Genomic DNA, 20,469 nt, shown 5'->3' with positions numbered 1-20,469 from the left:
ACATGAGTAAATACTCTCACACACTTGTAACATTAAATTGGTTACCAGTGGAAATTCATCCCACTGTTGAGAATGAGGTTCAAAATTCTTTTATTCTCCAGGTACATCAACTTCAGAAGAAAAGAATGAAACTGAACTAACACACGAGGCCATTCCCTACTGGGGGATGGATGAGCTACCCATGTATGCAGTCATCCTTGCCATCATTGCTGGAATTATCTGCATACTTTTAATTACATTCTTTACTTATAAAGTATTTAAACATAGTCAGGTAAGTCTTTAGTATACTAAATGTATGCATATTTTAAAGTTAATCATTTAATAAGTAATAAAACTTGTTTATAAATGATATATTAAGAAAGTATCACTTTCAGTAAAGGAAATACTTTCTTATACTATATTCATGTACATGTTTCCTTCCTGATACTAGCATGGCAAGTACAAGCTGCCTCAGCTGGCCCCTAGCCACACCTTCCACAAGACCATCATCACTGCAGAGAACCTACATGCATCCAGAAGTCAGCACAGTGAAGCTGCTGCAGATATGTATGTCACTTACAGTACATCGGAAGCCACTAAAGACAGACAGGCACTGCCCACTGTCAGTAACAAACCTCCTGACTTCTATAAATTACCTGCCAATGCACATATGCCATTGGTTAACACCAGTAGGAGTTCTGAAGATTCCAACTAATGTGCATGGAATGTAGCTAATTACAAAAGGAAACAAAGGAATGAATGCATAATTCTTACGCTGGATAGTGTCTTGATTAAACAGCAGTAAATATGGCAGGATTTATTGATAAATATCAACATTAGGTGTAATATTACAGAATAATCAGTCTTGCTGTACAGACTCATTGCTCAGCATGTCATAAGTCTATTCATTTTTATGTGGATTTCATTACCTATTTCTGTCTTTAACATTAACTGTTTATACACTACTACACTCTAGAATGGAACTCTTCATACCAGGTAAACATGCTCATATCAGTTTCCACAGGTACCTCTTGGAGCTAAACTTTACCCTTTGAATTTAGACAGTTTCTTCAAAATTTAAATTTGACAGATGAATCCTTTCCCCAGACACTGGTAATCACATCTCAAGCTTGTTCTTCCCTATTCATAGACATTTGTTGACATAACAAGTTTACTACCTACAAATCAGAAATTAAAATTGTGCTATGTACAAAAAAATATCAATGGATATTTATGAATATGCTATCCTACCCTATCTAGGTAATAAAAGCCCTTTACTCAGTCTTTTACTGTTGGACAATCTTTATGCAGTCTTCAGCACACGGGCTTGCCTGCCTCAACTAGAAAAGTCAGGTCGGGATGTGGGGCTACAAAGAATGATTTAGTCTTGTCCTGGTAATGAGCTGGGTGCTCTTAACTCCTTTCTCACCACTAACTAAAAACTCTGCAGGCTCATTTAGGTTTATATGTATAATTCCAGGGAATGAGATTATCTGGATTATTGCTGCTGCACAGTATTATATTCATGGGAGGGTCTTAAACCCATAAAGGTCAGTTTTCCAGGATATGTCTTGGGTGAGCATTAGTGCAGTGCTCTAAAAGTTGCTCATGGATTTAGTGGCAACTGCTGTTTTTTTCTAGTTTATTCATTGTCATAAATGAAATAGGAATGCAGCTAGTGCTCTTGTGTAAACAGGAAGTTTTGCTAAGCCTTACTTGGTCCATCCTGGAAGTGCCATCCTGGTGTTGTGTAACAGGTAGGGTAAGGGATGGTTTCCAAAGAACTGTACCATCTGTTACAGAGGTGACCAATGTTTGGGTATGTAGTTCCTTTTCATTTGTTCTCTGAGCTGCCTCCCCATTTTTTGCTTCATGATAATTAAGATATTAACTTATTCACCTAGATGCTAAATTATTGAGATATCCTATACCATCCCTTGCATGGCCATGGACCCTCCTCAGAAACTAAGAGGTTCCTACCTTGGCAGCTGCCAAGGTAGGAAGTCATAGTGACTAGTTAATAGTCCAAATTGGACCAAAATGTCATCAAAATTTCATTCAGCTATGTGCGGGTTTTTGAGAAAACAGTACTTTACAACAGTTTACTACAATCTGAATATAAAACAACTGTCAATCTGTAAAATTTTTTTAATATTTTAGCCCTTTAGCATGCATAAGCCTTCAATGCTATCTGCTGCCTTGTGTTGTCCTTTCAAATACACGCATACACTTGAAATATACCACGTATGCTACCTCTGTTCACGTTGACTTTACGTTATTTCCTAGTTTAGGACTGAAGCATTTTTGATTGGTAGTGTACACATTAAATAGCCTTGTCAACCCTCATAAATAAGCTTCAGACCTAACAAACCAACCAACAAGTAATTGACAAATACAGTGGACCCCCGCATAACGATTACCTCCGAATGCAACCAATTATGTAAGTGTATTTATGTAAGTGCGTTTGTACGTGTATGTTTGGGGGTCTGAAATGGACTAATCTACTTCACAATATTTCTTATGGGAACAAATTCGGTCAGTACTGGCACCTGAACATACTTCTGGAGTGAAAAAATATTGTTAACCAGGGGTCCACTGTACAAGCTTATAATGAAAACAATGCATTAAAATTAAAAATATTCCCTCAATAACTTGCCAGTATCTGAAAAAGTAGAAACAAATAGGAGAGCACAAGGAATTATTATGCAACAAATTTACTTGAGAAACATTGTAGATAAAGTAACTGCAACAAATTTTCAAATAAATTCTTTCATTGTAATTTAACCCTTTCAGTTGGTTATGTAGTACTATGGTACTGAAGCCAGGATTGGTCCCGTAGTTTTACGCAGTGATCTCGACTCTCGGATAAACTGTGAATGGTAAATCTGCACCTAGAGATGAAAGAATGGGTCTATACAGTAAGTGTGCACCATATAAAAAAAATCCTGCAGCAAGCAGTGCATAATGGAGGGAGGAAAACTGCGACCATGTTTTTGGTTTAAAGCAGTGACTGTGGTGTATTTTCATGTGGTTTTTATGACTGTATTCTCAGTTTATTGGTATCATTTGATAGAATGGAAGATATAGGAACAGAGATGATCTTGGCTGAGCTCAAAGTAGTAGAAATGCTAGAGTTTTGCCGATATTCCAGAGTACACAAATGACATCACTCGTCCAATATGCGTCAAATTGGCATTTGGGAATGCACTAACATCTTTTATACAATTAGTAAAATAATGCAGTAATCTGCATAACAGTAAATCTTCTATATTTGTGTTTACCTGGCCTTATGGTGGATCAGGGTCTGATCAACCAGGCTGTTACTACTGGCCGCACGCAAGCTGACGTACAAACCACAGCCCGGTTGGTCAGGTACTGACTTTAGGTGCCTGTCCAGTGCCTTCTTAAAGACAGCCAGGGGTCTATTGGTAATACCCCTTAAGTAGGCTGGGAGGCAGTTGAACAGTCTTGGACCCCGGACACTCATTGTGTTGTCTTTCAATGTACTCGTTGTGCCCGCTTTTCATTGGGGGAATGTTGCCTCTCTTGCAGAGTCTTTTGCTTTCATAGGGAGTGATTTTTGTGTGAATAAAAATTCAAAATGGAAAGTAGCATAATATAAGAAAGGCCTGGGAACATAACTAATAAACAGAAGAAATGTTTTTTCAGTGTCAGGAATGTCTACATTGTTTATTCTGGACTCTATTCTTAAATTGGCATTGGAATTTTGTGTGAAATTGGCCAAATTACCAATTTCTAATTAATATTGGGTACTTGAAATAGGTAAATGAGTGGTTTCTTGTACTCAGTCGACAGAAGAGAAGGGATACTAGCGAAATAGCTATGAGTTTGGTCGACTGGAACAGTGGAATTAGCCAAAAATAAGGCTAAAATTAGGCAAAATCGCTGTCAGTATTGCAGAGACCACACACTGCTAGAGCATAATTCTGTAAATTTTCTATCAAATTTCACACTTTTAGTTTCATTACCTTTGGAAAAAGATTCTCTATCATTTCATAAGTTTTTTTTTTTTTTTTTTTTTAATTCAACCCTGAAAGTTTGACCTTGAAAGGCTTAAGAGGTACAACCAAATATGCCAATAGTAAATGAAGCATGATATCCCACATCACCATCCTGAACACTAGATGTTTTAAGAAGCACAAGGACTAAACAAATTTTAGATACAGAATATCAGGCAATACGAAATGCAAAAGAGCATTCGGTATATTTTTTATGAAGGTAAGAAATACAATATTTTATAATCACTATCAATTTAATAACCACAAGAGGTTTAACAATTTGATCCCTTCAAAGGATGGACGTGCTTTATGATCCAAGTGGCTTGGCGCTTCTTTTTTATTATAATAATAATAATTTATGATCCAAGGAACTAAGGCTACCCTCCTTCCACTGCAGGAATAAAGATGTATTACCACCCATTTCCCAAGTGCTGCATGACTTGTATAGGTTTAACACTTCCCCATGAATAAAATAGAAGTAAACAGTTGATAATTATTCGAAAGTTACCAATGAAAATTTGTGCCTTAAGTCTTGATTAATGAATTGTTCAAAATCAACCATTAAAAGCATAAGTTACACAGTGCTGTATGGAAAGGTGTGCAAGGTAGGGATTAGACCTAATAAATCAATTACATTTTTTTCAATGAACCGGCCATATCCCACCGAGGCTGGGTGACCTAAAAAGAAAAACAGAAGTTTATCTTTTTAGCAATTTATACAGAATGGGCTACTAACCCCTTGCTCCCTGCATTTTAGTTGCCTCTTATGACATGCATGGCTTACGGAAAAAAAAATTTTCCACTTCCCCATGGAGTCTATTACAATTATGGTATCAATTTATAACTGCCACTGACTCTCCTACAAACTAGTTTCACTTATAACTAGTACAGTACAGTATTACAAAATTTATAGCTAGATGCAAACCATGATATAAAGCTTGTGGTCCTTTGTGTGCATCAGAACACACCCTTCAAGGTCAAGCCTTGATGCTGGTGAAGGGTTCCTGATCCAAAGAATTAGAGCTAGTTTTCAGAACAACAACCTTGATTACTTTCCATTACCCAGGTGATGTATGACCCTTGTAGGTGTATTGCTTTACCATGAATATGACAATGTATATTTTAAACATTACAGTTAATCCCTTACAAAGCCAGTCTATAATGATTTCTGTAAATACATTTCAAAAATTGCATCCAAAACAGAATAACATGCACAATAAAAGACTTTTCACAAATTCAATTCTGTATTATCTTTTTCCATTGTATTTGCAAAAAAATTGCATTAAACAGAGGAGCTTTATAGGAAAGCTGACTGTATATCAAAAGTCATAAGTAACATAATATCTATAAAAGTGAAACCATGATCTTGCCAGAGTAGATTAGTATTATTTTTTTTACAAAACCTATATAAAACTTTAACGTACAAAAACATCAAATACAATGTATAACCACTATTAAATGTTCCATGTTTACTCACAGCTAGTCACAGGATCCTAAATATGGTTAAGATATTCTTGAATTTTCAGTTTTCTCCTACTCCATCGTTGGAGCAAGTGCTCACATCTTGGCTTGTGGCTTAAGAAGAGCCTGTAACTTCTGTGTGAGCATCATGTTACCTGAAACTTTTAATTTCCCAGACAAAAAGGCCTTTTGTGCATTTAATTTTCCAGTCACTAGAGCAACCATGTCATCATCTTCCAGAGTCAGTGTCACATTGGGCTTCTCTCCATTTCTGGGTGCTCCTTCATAGACTGACCCTGGGCCATGCTTCAAATCTAGTGCTGTAATAAGACATTTCCTCAATTAAAAACCCTCACTTGAGTTGCTATACTTACAGAAGAGTGGCAGACTACAAAAACTGTAGCAAATTTAATGAATCAATCAACAGTATATTATACTTCCTTGCTCTGAATAACTTCTCACTGGCTTGTTTCATGATTAAACAATGTTTTTATTGCCAAAAATTTTATACGAAGAATGAAGTTTGAGGATAAATGATTTAATACAACCATTTTCACACTAAGTGCCAAAGGCATGTGGGATTACAGCCCATCCTTCTAATGTCAGTATAGTATCTCACTTGGTTAATTATGTCACGTGTGTGACTGAAATTTGATAATTTGACATTGTTTTAACGTGCAATCGGTGGGTTTCTTGTTTGCTGTTCATGCTCTGAAAGTATTTTTTTTTTTAATCTCCACCTTTGTGTATTACTGCATTTATTGGGATTAGGGAATGTAATGACTGATTGAATTTTGAATATAGACAAACCTAAGCAAAACTAAATAACACAATTTTTTTTTTTAAATCACATTTGCTTTGGAAAGGCAAAGTGGGGCTGTGGGTCTTGCCCTAAATCATGGTGTACAGCCACTCCACACACCAAGTAGGATTGCTTAATATTGAGTGTTCAAGTCAAAATTGTTTTAGCTGTGTTATATCAAATCAATAGTACTGGACAGTACATGGAAATGAATAATTTTTTAGATGCCACAAAATATGAACCATTAATACCAGTAACTTGAAATAGAACTGATAGCATTTAACTGTACTTATATTGCAAGGCTCCTGGTCCTGCCACTTGCTGGTCAATCCTTCCTACCCTCATGGCCTCTTATATCTGCTCATAAAACTGTGTGGAGACTGCCTCCACTTCAGAAAAATCATTCCATTTCTCAACCACTAATATAGGAGAGGCTTGGGGATGTGATTGTTGCTTTAGTGCCTATAATGTCTACAGTGTTTATTTTGGACTCTGGAATTTTTTTTAATTTTGCGTAAGTGGCTAAATTACCAAATTATGTACACTTTACGAGGTATTTTGACAGTTAAGTGCATTTTCTTTTACTCACTCGATAGAATGAAAGGCATATTAATGGAATAGCTAAGAACTTAGTCAAACTGAGCACTGGAATTGGCTTAAAATAGGACTTGGAGAAGGTGATATTGTCAATGAGTAAAATGCACCCAGACCTCTAAATTTCTGCCTGTTTAATTCTGTAAGTTTTCCATAAAATTTTGTATTTTTGATATCATTACCTTCAAGAAAATATTCTCTAACATTTCAGAAGAATTTTTTTTTTTTTAATCTAGATATTGTGAGCACATTTAATTTCGGGATCTGGACAATGAAAGGGCTAAAGAAACAAAGTGAAAAAAATGCTGAAAGGGTAATGTGAAAAATAAAAATATTTCAGACCACAGAATGGAAGTGCATTCATTGGAAAAGGTCAACTCACTCTCTACTTTTTCCATTGTAGAGCAGTGATGCCTCCATCAGTATCTGAAGCCACCTAGTTTACTAGCCTATACATATTTCCAACTGGCATATTTCTAATGCACAATTGTGCTAGTAATATCCCAAAGCTTAATAATGATAATGCTTCTACAGGAATAAAGTATTTCATAATACAGCAGAATATTTATGCATTCTCTACTTACTCCACTGTGCAGCATGTGTCTTGTTCTTGTTTATATTCCACAAGAATATGGCTTTCACTTTTTCAGCTGTACCAGGAGTGTTTGCCAATCTCTGCGAAATTTCATGGAACACAGCACTACTAGATAACTGCAGAGAGATGGGAGTGGAAGTCATCCGAGAATCTTTGTCAACAATATCCACATAACCACCTGTATGAAAAGAAAGTCAAAAACAAAAAACTTATTTTTAAAAATATTAAAAGCACACATGTTACAAATGTGTTTTTCTTTTTTTAACATGCTAGCCATCTCCTGAGGCAGGGTGACCCAAAACAGAAACACTTTTACCATCATTCACATGTCTGGGCATGTCTGCAAAGATATTGATTATAAGACAGTTCGGATGTCACTCCAAACATCCAACACCCCAAACCCTTCCTTTAAAGTGCAGGCATTTTACTTCCCACCTCCAGGACTCAAGTCTAGCTAACCAGTTTCCCTGAATCCCTTCACAAAATATTACCCTGCTCACACACCAACAGCTCATCAGGTCCCAAAAACCATTCACTCCTATCTAACACGCTCACGCATGCTTGCTGAAAGTCCAAGCCCCTCGCCCACAAAAGCTCCTTTATCCCCTCCCTCCAACCTTTCGGGGACAACCCATACTCCGCCTTCCTTTCCCTACAGATTTATATGCTCTCTAAATCATTCTATTTTGTTCCATTCTCTATAAATGATCAAATCATCTCGACAGCCCTCTAACGAATACTTATACTTTTAGTAACTCAACACTGCCTCCTAATTTCCACACTACGAATTCTCTGCGTAATATTTACACCACACAATGCCCTTCGACACATCACTGCCTCCAGCAGCCTCCTCGCTGCAGCATTTACAACCCGTGCTTCACACTGATATAAGAGTATTGGTACCACTATACTCTCGTACATTCCCTTCTTTGCCTCCATGGATAATGTTGTCTCCACAGATACCTTGCTGCACTACTTGCCTTTTTTTCTTCATCAATTCTATGGTTTACCTCATCCTTCATAAACTCATTCACTGACAAGTCAACTCCCAAATATCTGAAAACATTCACTTCTTCCATATTCCCTCCCTCCAATGTAATATCCAATTTTTCTTTATCTAAATTGTTTGATACCCTCATCACTTTACTCTTATCTATATTCACTTTCAACTTTCTACCTTTACACACCCTGTAACAATATACGTGTATTAACAATATATGTACTAGGAAAATATAAAGAAAAATGAAAACATGCATAATTCAGTAGAAAAGCCAAGTTAGTGGACAAAGAAAATAAGAATTGCAGGAATTGTCAGACTTTCAATAACACAGAAACACTTCTAGCATACCTGTGAGACAAGCTTGTTTTGTTTCCTTAACAGTGCAAGTAAAGAAAATTCGTGAGCCTTCTTTCCACATGTCCACCACAAGCGTCTGACCTGGGATCACTGATCTGGCAAAACGGGTCTACAAAGAAAAATATTACATTTTTAATATGTTCGTCTAAACAAACAAGCACAAAACTTATAGAAAATTAAAAATTTAATAAGAACCTTTCTTATTACATAATCAAACACCTACTTCCAAGATTAGGAATAAAAATAAATTGGTTACTACAGTAAAATTTGTACTAAAAGAGATAAGAAGGTTGTGGAGATGTCCTCTGAACCTTCTTGCCTACTCCTAGCCCATCCCTTGAGTATGACCTATTAAACTAGATAGACTAAACATTTAAAATTGAGGACAATCTAAATTTATTTAAATTCAGTAACATACTGGTGAAGCTGTTTAAGATACCCACAAGGCAATCAACATCTTGAGTACACACTATTATGAAGAAATCCTTTAGCTTTTAAAGAGGGTATAGAACATATCTCCATCAGGTCAGCTGCTGTCAGTGCCAAGACTTATTTCCCCTAGTTCATTATCTGATTAAGATAATAAAAAATTAAGAAGCACATCTTCTGACAAGAACCTGAAGATGTGCTGTTTCTCTGGGTCAACAACTAATTGAGACCAATGCTAGAAGAAACTGTGTTGTTTCCTTAAGATGAGATTTGTTCGGATTTTTAACCCAGAGGGTTAGCCACCGAGAACAACCCAAGAAAATAAGTGCATCACTGAGGACTGTATCCTATTTCCATTGTGGTCCTTCAATCTTGTTTCCCAGGAAGTGACCCATACTAGTCAACTAACACCTAGGCACCTACTTACTGCTAGGTGAACAGGGATAGCAGGTTTAAGGAAATATGCCCATTGTTTCCACCCATGCTGTGGATTGAGCCATGGACACTCAGTGTGTGAGGTGAGAGCATTGCCAACTAATGCTGTGTTGTTACCTTAGGTCAACATATGATTAAGACCTGTGTCAGAAGACACTGTATTGTTTACTTGGGTTAACATCTGACTAAAACCAGTGTCAGAAGATTCTGTATTGTTTCCTGATAAATAAGCTATCACCACATAAATTACAATCATGAGACATGAATTAAGTGTAAATAATTCTTCTAACAGTGACATACCTCCCATTAACCATCATCAGCGTTAGTTCATTCACTTTCACTTCTCTCTCACCCTGTAGCACTTCATCATAATCTTTTCCTTATTCCTTCATTTCTTTATAAAAACATTGCCATCCAGAAGTCAACCAATTAGACTTTTAGCTTCCAATACATATTAGAGTCTAGTAAACCACTGTAACTGTTCATTTCGGCCATCTCCCACCTAGGCAGGGTGACCCGAAAAGAAAATCCCCAAAAAGAAAATACTTTCATCATCATTCAACACTTTCACCTCACTCATACATAATCACTCTTTTTGCAGAGGTGCCCAGATACAACAGTTTAGAAGCATATATAAAGATACACCTACCATCCGACTTACGACCACTCGACTTACGACCGTGTTTTTTATGCCAAATTTCTGGGAAATAAACAACTATTTGTGTTGTGGTTCCCAAACTGGGGGTAAATTACAGTAATGTTTATCCAAGAAAACAATAATGAGGATTATTGTTAACTTTGTCTTAGTATATAAAGTTGTAAAGTAAACCTATTATAAGTAAGTAATAAAGTTAAACCAAATAACAATAAACCTTACAGTATTTTGACAAGTATGCTTCAGGACAAAAGTCACTCAGTAGCCCAGATCGACCTGTCCAGTACGCGTCACTCACTTCCTGAGGCTGCCTCTCAACAACGTATCTGTGCGAGAAAACAAAAAAGAGGACTACAGTACTAACAGCATAAAAAGTAAAGTAAAACATGAAATACCAAAATAAAACAATAAAATAAAGTCATTACAAAAATGTTTTGTTGATATTCAGTAGTAAAGTTCGACTTACGACCATTTCGACTTACGACCGGTTTCTCGGAACCGAACTCGGTCGTAAGCCCTTCTTTAAAGTGCAGACATTGTACTTCCCATTTCCAGTACTCAAGTCTGGCTATATAAAAATAATCAGGTTCCCTGAATCCCTTCACCAAATATTACCCTGCTCACACTCCAACAGCTTGTCAGGTCCCATACTTTCCATCTCCCACTGAGGCAGGGTGACCCAAAAAAGAAACACTCACCATCATTCAAATCTTTAACCCTCAACACTTTCACCATCATTGACACAATAACTGTCTTTGCAGAGGCACTCAGATACAACAGTTCAGGTGTCACTCCAAACCACAAATATCCCAAAACCCTCCTTTAAACTGCAGGCATTGTACAGTGGACCCCCGCCTTACGATATTAATCCGTTCCTGAGAGCTCATCGTATGCCGAAATTATCGTTAGCCAAATTAATTTTCCCCATAAGAAAAAACGGAAATCAAATTAATCAGTTTCTGACAACCCAAAGTATGAAAAAAAAAAAATTATCACATGAAATATTAGTTTTAATACACACAAACTGAAGAAGACATGCACAATTACTACTCAACTAAGAATAGAATACATGACACTTACCTTTATTGAAGATTTGGTGATGATTGATGGGATGGGAGGAGGGGAGAGTGTGGAAGTTATTGTTTAGAAGAGGAATCCCCTTCCATTAGGACTTGAGGTAGCAAGTCCTTTTCCGGGGTTACTTCCCTTCTTCTTTTAATGCCACTAGGACCAGCTTGAGAGTCACTGGACCTCTGTCACACAACAAATCTGTCCATACAGCTCTGTACCTCCCGTTCCTTTAACCCTTTGAGGGTCGACAGGCCCTCTCCGAGATTTGTTCTCAGGGTCGGCCAAATTTAAAAAAAAAAAATATTTTTTCTTATGAAAAGATAGAGAATCTTTTCCCGGTCATAATGACACCAAAAGTATGAAATTTGATGGAAAACTTGCAGAATTATGCTCTCGCGAAGTTAGCGGTCTCGACGATGTTTACGCATCGGCGATTTTGCCCACTTTGAGCCCTATTTTCGGCCAATTCCAGTGTACTAGTCAACAAAAATCATAACTATCTCTCTAGAACTCCATTTTTTTCTATTGAATGAGTACAAGAAACCACCCATTTACCAATTTCAACTATCCAATACAGTGGTCAGAATTTAGCAATTTTGCCAATTTCACACAAATTTCAAAAGATGCCAATTTCCAAATAGGGTCCAGAATAAACAAGAAAGACATTCCTGGCACTAAAATAACATTTCCTCTGTTTGTTAGTCACATCCCCAGGCCCCTCTTATATTTCTTTGGCTTTCCACTTTCAATTTTTATTCTTACAAAAAATAGAAGATTTACTGTTATGCAGACTGCTGCATTAGTGTAGAAATGGTATAAATAATATCAGCGCACTTGTGAAAGAATATTAGACTCACCAGTTGACGTGTATTGGACGCTTGGCATGATTTGTTTACTTTTGAACTTTGGTAAAAATCGAACATTTCTGCTACTTTGCGCTCAATTTCAAGGTACTTTTCATTGTAAAACCAGTCAAAATCATCTCAATTTCTGTAATATGTCTTCCATTCTATAAAATGAGACCAAGAAAACTAGAATACAACAATGAATATCATACGAAAATACAGTGCAAAGTCGCTGTTTTATTCCAAAAACACGGTCAAAGTTTTTCTTTTCTCATTATGCACTGTGCGCTGCAGGATTTTTTTTATACTGCACACACTGACCACATAGACCCATTCTTTCATATGTATGCCTACCAGCTTTCTCCCACTAGATTTGAGGGCGCTAGAATTTAGGCGTACTAGTACGTCAAAAACCCTGGGTCGTAAGCCATACTAGTACGGCCGAAACCCTCAAAGGGTTAAGACTTTCCTAAAATGGGCCATAATATTGTCATTGTACAGGTTGCCAACACGGCTTGCAGTAGCTGTGTCTAGTTCAACCCACTTTGCACACATTTCCTTAATCTCTTTTTTCAATTCCATACTAATTCTCGCCCTTTTTACCACAGGGATGACACTAGAAGCTTTCTTGAGGTCCATGGGGACATATTTTGCAGTTACAAGCACTAAAAACACTGGAATAATGTGAAATGTACCGAATGAATGCGTAGATGCAACCGCACTGGCTGGCTGGTAAACACTGGCGCTGAGGCCACACGTGGGATGCGTCCCGGACGAATCACGTAAGGCAAGTTTTTTATCGTGAGGTGAGGCAAAAGTTTTGCGTTCAAATGCTTCGTATGGCGGATTTAACGTAACATGATGCGTTCATAAGGCAGGGGTCCACTGTACTTCCCACCTCCAGGATTCAAATCCTTTACTTTTAAACACTGACTTTTTCCAACAAACTGGCAATACCCCACTGAGGTAGGGTGACCTAAAAAGACAAATCAAAGCCTCTCTTTTTAAATTTAATAACTAATGAACAGAGGAAATGTTAGTTTAGTGCCAGGAATCCCTACATTGTTCATTCTGGACCCTATTTTGAAATTGGAATATTTTGAACTTTGTGTTAAATTGGCCAAATTAACAATTTCCGATCACTTTATTTTGTAGTTGAAACAGTTGACTTGGCGATTTCTTGTGCTCAATCGATAGAATAGAAGTAATACTAGTGAAATAGCTAAGAATTTGGTTGATTGGAATAATGTAATTGGCCTAAAATGGGAGTCAAAGTCGGCAAAATCGCCGATTCGTAAATATCGCTGACACATCAAAATTCGCGAGAGCATAATTTCGTCAATTTTCCACCAAATTTCGTACTTTTTGTTTTATTACCTTCACAAAAAGATTCTCTACGATTTCATAAGAAAAAATAACAAATTTTTTTTTTGAAAATTCTTGGACACTGGTGCGTGACTCCAGATTTGGGCCTTGGACCCTGAAAGGGTTAATAATTTTTACAGGAGAAAGGGTTACTAGCCCCTTGCTACCAGTATTTTAGTTGCCTCTTATGAGACGCATGGCTTATGGAAGAATTCTTTTCCACTTCCCCACATAGATCATCTGTCATACTTATATTTATTTTCATACCCATGACAATATATTTTACCTGCCTCATTCATCCCAAACAGTATAGTGTATTCATTCAGTAATTATTTTGACACCTTGTTATGATTTTGTCTCCAAATAATAGATTACAGCTTGTGAAGGTATACTGCATTCAACTGTTAAATCAGTTTTTCTTAAAACACTAAACATCTTCCACCAAGGCAGGCGACCCAAAAAAGATACACTTTCACCAGCATTCACATTATCACTGTCTTGCCAGAGGTGCACGTAGTGTGAGTGATAGTAAAAGCACTATCTATTACTGTCTTGCTAGAGACATGTATAGTGTGAATGATGGTGAAAGTGTTTCTTTTTCGGGTCACCCTGCCTTGGTGAGAGACGGCCAGTGTGCTAAAAAAAAAAAATTAGTTTTTATAAGTTGAATGCAGTATACATTTTATATAAACAATTTAAAGTAAGTAATAATCTGCATTTATAATGGGCTATTATTTCACCATCTTTAAAAAAGATAAAAGTCATATTAAATTATCCCCACTCAAATCCATACGTCTCAATTAATACTGTTGCAAAACATTAACAAATAAAATCAAACATACCTTCATGGCCTTAAATAACTTTGCATCATTTTTACAAAAGTTCTTCAGAATTATTCGAGCAGCAATACCAAAGAAACAAAGTCCATGAAGGATAGGCTGACTAAAACCACCCATAGCAGCAAAGGCAGGATCAATGTGAAGTGGATTACGGTCCCCATTGAGCCGGTACAGAGCAGCCTGAAATATTAAATAATCACTAATTTATGCTGTGTGTTTTATATTTATTGACAACTGACTATACAGCATAATAGAAAAACACGCCAAGTAAGGGGCTTGCAAATGAGAAATGTAGATCACATTTTGAAAAACACGTATAATAATTTCATATTTATGAATAAAGAACTTTCCTCATACACTAAAGAGACTCATAGCGATATCACACATTGTATTTTCAATATAAATTGAGCATTTGTGCCATAAAATTCTAAAAATATGGCAGTTCAGCCATGCACTCCAGTAAGAGATGGTATCATGCAGATTAGGGACCTCACCCTCCAATATCTTCTAGGTGTCTATTATCAGATATCTCTCTCTCTCTTTGTCCCAGAGAGTACCTTCCAAGTACTTTGAGGCATTCTCAGTAGTTTAAATGCTTTATTGACTAGATGTGGACACTAAATGATCTCTACATTTTCTTGCTCTGATATTTCTCCTGCCTTGAACAGAGCTGTGAGAACAGCAATATTCCAGACCTAAGAGCACAAGTAACTTAAACAATAACATCACTGCTGCTATTTCTCTTGTGCTGAAGGTTCTCGTTGTCCACCCTGTCATTATTCTGGCCTTTACTGCATTTACGTTAGTATTCTCAAAATGACAATCAACTAACATTATTATTCCTAACATTTTTATTCTTTTTACATAAGCTTCTTATGGTCTATGAGACGGCCTGTTTGTGTTCTGCATTCTGTGTTTATTCTGAATTTTTTATTTCCTATATCTAAGAAAAAAAAAAAGTCACTGCTGAATATCATGTGTTTTCTCATTTCTTCAAACATGATACCATAAAATAATTACCATACCTGATCAATGTCTGTCTTGAACTCTTCTGTGGCATCTGGGCTTCTCTTGGGAGCATCATACAGAGGTACAGCCTTTGTGCTCTTCCTTGGACCTCCAAAATTTCCTTCCCCAACTATAAACAATGACCACTGTGCCCAAGACACTGGATCACCTTTTTCATCTTTCGTCAATGCTGTAAGAGAGAACTGGCAAGTCAGATTTTATACTTTAGTACAATACCACCCCTCCAGCATGTAAAACAAGCACAACTGCTTTAATAAACCAAATTATAAAAAATTATTGACTTTTTTGTTAACACATCGGCCATTTCCCACCAAAGCAGGGTGACCCGAAAAAGAAGAACCACTTTCATCATCATTCACTCCATCACTGTCTTGCCAGAGGCATGCCTACAGTACAGTTAAAAAAAAACTGCAACATATCAACACCCCTCCTTCAGAGTCCTAAATCTTAAGTATTTGAATAATATAAGAAAATAAACAGATTAAAAGCCAAAAACAAAAAGTAGTAAAAAAATTTCATTTTTCCTTGTTACTTTCACACAAAATCTGCATGTAAATTGCATGGAGCTTCTAAACAGGTTAAGTTGAACATGTGATATGTCAAAGAGATACTTGTTCCTTGTGTTGTGTCTGTGTGCTCTGTTCCAACTTTCCAATGTTAAAGTGTACTGTAAATATACAGTAGGGCCCTGCTTTACGGCGTTCCGCTAATACGGTTATTTCAAATTATGACCAAAACTCTCTATATAGCTCCCTCCACCTGACTTTCTAATACGGTCACCGTGCCCCACCCGGTATGTTTACATTCTATGTGAGATCCATAAGCACTAAGTCTCTCCATTATGTCTGGAAACTCCAAAATTTCAAGTGTTTTTAAAAGTTATTTCATATTTTATATATACTCTGATAATTATACTTATGTATACCTGTACCTAAATAAACTTACACACTGTGCTGGTGTGCAGGTACACATTAAAATCAGTAAGAGTGTCTTATGTCTCGAGACACCATATTAGTAATGATGATAATAATAATAATAATAATCACCAAGTCTCATTAAATGTCGTATATTACGTTAATACACATTTTTTCATTAATCCATTTATAATGGGTAACTGTAGAAAATTATTCCTTTCGTATGTATGTAAGTTTATTTAGGTATACACAAATACAGTTATACAGATTATCATACATAGCAGAAAATGTTTAAAGTACCTAGGATAACCCAAAAAAAAGTCTGTGTGGCTTATTTCCATTGCCTTCACTCAGAGCTTCATTTCTTCTAAAAATGGTATTACATGAGAATGGAAGTGTTCCTCTTTATTTATTCCTCCATATCAATGTAGAGACAGCTTGTACACAATGTAGAGACAACCTGTACACAACTTGTACACAACGTAGAGACAACTTTTACACAAACCAGACGGGTACACTGTTTACAAAACTTACATTTGCCTGGTTTGGTAACATAACTCTGCACCTGTCCTCCCTCATGCACTCATTCTCTCTCTCATTTATTCATTTTATCTCGTTTACTCACCTTTGACCCTACATTAAGACTACAAATATTTTAAGGTAAGTAATGAGTGAACTGTATATGCATTTTATCACTTTGGGATGCTTAAATGTCATAGAATATTATGTGTGGGTGGGGTTGCCTGGTATGGTAGCCTGGCTGGCTACAATAAATACTACTCATCTCACCCTAGATTAAGACTACAAATATTTTAAGGTAAGTAATGAGTGTACTATATGTGTATTTTACTTTTTTATTGTTTTTAATGCCTAGTTCTATTGCTAACTTAATATATGTTAGTGTAAACTTGTTATCTAGTATTTATATGCATTTATAAGTGGAAAAAAAGGGTGTTCCACTTTACGGCGATTTCCGCTTTATGGCGGTAACCTGGAACCTAACCTGCTGTATAAGTGAGGCCCTACTGTAGTGTGAATATTCTGAACATTGAGCAGACTGCAACTGTTGAATAGAAGGGGGCAAGTGTTGCCTAGAAACCTGATTGACTGATCATTCAAAAAGCATATTTTTGTTGAGTAACAACAGGTTTATGATAATCTGCTGTTATAGATTCCCATGTGCAAATGCCACAAGTGAGGTAAGGGTAGATTAAAAAGCAGTAAATGGTAAGTAATGATAATTAAGGCACAATGCAGCATATTTAAAAAAAAAAAAATACTCAGTCTTAGCCTAAATATTTTCTTAACCCTTTCAGGGTCCATCCCGTAGATCTACGGCTTTACGTTCAGGGTCCAAACCGTAGATCTACGCCATGACCTCAGCTCACTCTGATAAACTGTGAGTGGTACATTTGGGCCTAGATATGAGAGAATACATCTATGTGGTATGTGTGCACCACATAAAACAGATCCTGCAGCACACTGTGTATAATGAGAGAAAAAAAATGAAATCATGATTTTTCGATTAAAACAGCAACTTTGCAGTGTTTTTTCGTATGTTTTTTATAGTTGTATTTGCGATTTCTTGGTCTCATTTGATAGAATGGAAGACATATTACAGAAATAGAGATGATTTTGATTGGTTTTAGCACTGGAAATGGCTTGAAACTGAGCTCAAAGTAGCAGAAATGTTAAATTTTTGCCGATATTCAAGAGTAAACAAATGACCTCACACGTCTAATACACGTCAGCTGGTGGGTCTAATATACATTCACAAATATGGTGATGATATTTATACAATTATTACAGTATTGCATAACAGTAAATCTTCTATTTTTTGGTGTGAATAAAAATTCATTATGTGAATAAAAAATCAAAATGGAATTTATTTGTAAACCCTCAAAACATAACTAATGAACAGAGGAAATGTTAGTTTAGTGCCAGGAATGCCTACATTGTTCATTCTGGACCCTATTTTGAAATTGGAATATTTTGAACTTTGTGTTAAATTGGCCAAATTAACAATTTCCAATCACTTTATTTTGTAGTTGAAACAGTTGACTTGGCGATTTCTTGTGCTCAATCGATAGAATAGAAGTAATACTAGTGAAATAGCTAAGAATTTGGTTGATTGGAATAATGTAATTGGCCTAAAATGGGAGTCAAAGTCGGCAAAATCGCCGATTCGTAAATATCGCTGACACATCAAAATTCGCGAGAGCATAATTTCGTCAATTTTCCACCAAATTTCGTACTTTTTGTTTTATTACCTTCACAAAAAGATTCTCTACGATTTCATAAGAAAAAATAACAAATTTTTTTTTTTGAAAATTCTTGGACACTGGTGCGTGACTCCAGATTTGGGCCTTGGACCCTGAAAGGGTTAAGAGATGACTGGGATGTGCGAGCTGAAAGTTTATCTTGCTGTCAATCTGTATACCTAGGAATTTACACTACTTGTCTTTCAGTGCATGTATTATTAATCAGAATGTTTAAATTAATATTTTTATCTTTGTCCCAAACACTATGTGGAAGGTCTTGTCAGTACTGAGTGTTTGTTCATAGTCAGCCAGGTAGATATCTTTTCAAGCTCAGGTGTGTGTGTGTTTTTGTCATCATCCAGGTAAATATCTTTTCAAGATCAGCATTGATGTATTTTTGAAGACAACTGGCTCAGTATTTGAGATGACAAGTTATGTCATCTGCGACTAGATTTGGTTTAAGTTCCTGCAAGGCACTGGGAAGGTAACTGATGTAAATGAGGAATGGTGGAAGGCTGAGGACACTGCCCCGTGGAACCCCTATGTTGATTGGAAGAGCATGTGCAACACTGTCTTTCACAGCCACATGTTTCCACCTACTGCTGGGGTCTACTGTAGGTATGAATTCATGGACTGATTTAAATACAGCATTATTTTTTTCTCAAAAATGTTTAATAATAGCCTGTTAGAAATTGGCCTATAATTAAAGATTTCTGTTTGACCACCACTTTTGAAGATTAGGATAACTCTTGAAGGGATAAATACATTAGGGAATGTTTTGAAGCTATATCAAGCCAACAAAAAAAATACTATTACCATATCAAAACTTACTATTAGAGATGAGGACAGCTCCAGAGCCCTTGTCTAAAACATCCACCACCTTCAGTTCTGTGTATAAAGTGGCACTTGTTGGCAGGGGTTTGATGTTTTCTATGTACATTTCTCCATGAAGAAGCTGAAATGAAAAATTCTTGGTACTCTTCAACAGAAACTTAACTGCTGTATTTCAGTTTGTAAATGAGAATTAATCAGTATGAAGCCCAGGTTGAATTGTACAGCATCAGGGAAAATTTATATGTTGTTTAGCACTGAAAATTCAAGTCAATTGAGGCCAGAGTCATTTTTGAACTTATGATCCATCCTGCCTAACCCATGCAAATATGAAAAGAGAAAATTTGAAGGAATATTTCCTACAATAAGGCATTACATTACAAACCAAAGAATACCATATCAATGAGAGATTACCAAAACAGACCTGTCACTTTTCTTTGAAGCAGCCAAGTCCACATTTTCAAAGCTCGACTGAACAGGTATTTCCTTCTTATAATGTTTCATGTTTTAACCCTTTCAGGGTCGGCAGGCCCTCTCTTGAACTTGTTCTCAGGGTTGGAAATTTTTCAAAAAAAAAAATTATTTTTTCTTATGAAATTATAGAGAATCTTTTCCCAATCATAATGACACCAAAAGTATGAAATTTGATGGAAAACTTATAGAATTATGCTCTTGTGAAGTTAGCGGTCTCGACGATGTTTATGCATCAGCAATTTCGCCCACTTTGAGCCCTATTTTCAGCCAATTCCAATGTACCAGTCGACAAAAATCATAGCTATTTTCCTAGAACTCCATTTTTTCTATTGAATGAGTACAAGAAACCACCCATTTATTGATTTCAACTATCCAATAAAGTGGTCAGAGATTGGCAATTTTGCCAGCTTCACACAAATTTCAAAAGCCGCCAATTTCCAAATAGGGTCCAGAATAAACAAGACAGACATTCCTGGCACTAAAATAACATTTTTTTCTGTTCATTAGTCACGTC

General features: G+C 36.4%; 2 protein-coding genes across 5 annotated transcripts in view; one reads left to right on the top strand and one right to left on the bottom strand.

The window, feature by feature from the left end:
* Positions 1–1,658, top strand: part of LOC128703317 (uncharacterized) — a 38,162-nt gene extending 36,504 nt beyond the window's left edge. For all 3 annotated transcript variants that reach the window (XM_070085303.1, XM_070085301.1, XM_070085302.1), the window contains 2 exons: positions 102–271; positions 431–1,658. In XM_070085303.1, coding sequence (XP_069941404.1) covers positions 102–271; positions 431–694 — 434 coding nt within the window. In that variant the 3' untranslated portion in view covers positions 695–1,658. The remainder of the gene's footprint in view (positions 1–101; positions 272–430) is intronic.
* A 2,575-nt stretch (positions 1,659–4,233) lies between these two features.
* The window catches only part of LOC128703316 (peroxisomal Multifunctional enzyme type 2), a 52,847-nt gene continuing 36,611 nt past the window's right edge, over positions 4,234–20,469 (bottom strand). The window contains exons 11-17 of one of the 2 annotated variants that reach the window (XR_008409234.2): positions 19,482–19,605; positions 15,472–15,644; positions 14,450–14,626; positions 8,799–8,916; positions 7,440–7,628; positions 5,476–5,779; positions 4,234–4,676 (exon numbers count right to left, since the gene is read on the bottom strand). Coding sequence is in view for 1 of the 2 variants with exons in the window: in XM_053797937.2 (XP_053653912.2) it covers positions 5,556–5,779; positions 7,440–7,628; positions 8,799–8,916; positions 14,450–14,626; positions 15,472–15,644; positions 19,482–19,605 (1,005 nt within the window). In the remaining variant the exon portion in view is untranslated. Of the gene's footprint in view, positions 5,780–7,439; positions 7,629–8,798; positions 8,917–14,449; positions 14,627–15,471; positions 15,645–19,481; positions 19,606–20,469 lie in introns of both variants that reach the window. The other variant, XM_053797937.2, reaches the window with a different exon arrangement.

Source organism: Cherax quadricarinatus, chromosome 15 (genome assembly GCF_038502225.1).
Source record: "Cherax quadricarinatus isolate ZL_2023a chromosome 15, ASM3850222v1, whole genome shotgun sequence".
NCBI classification, from domain to species: Eukaryota; Metazoa; Arthropoda; class Malacostraca; order Decapoda; family Parastacidae; genus Cherax; species Cherax quadricarinatus.
This window is presented reverse-complemented; position numbering and strand designations above follow the sequence as displayed.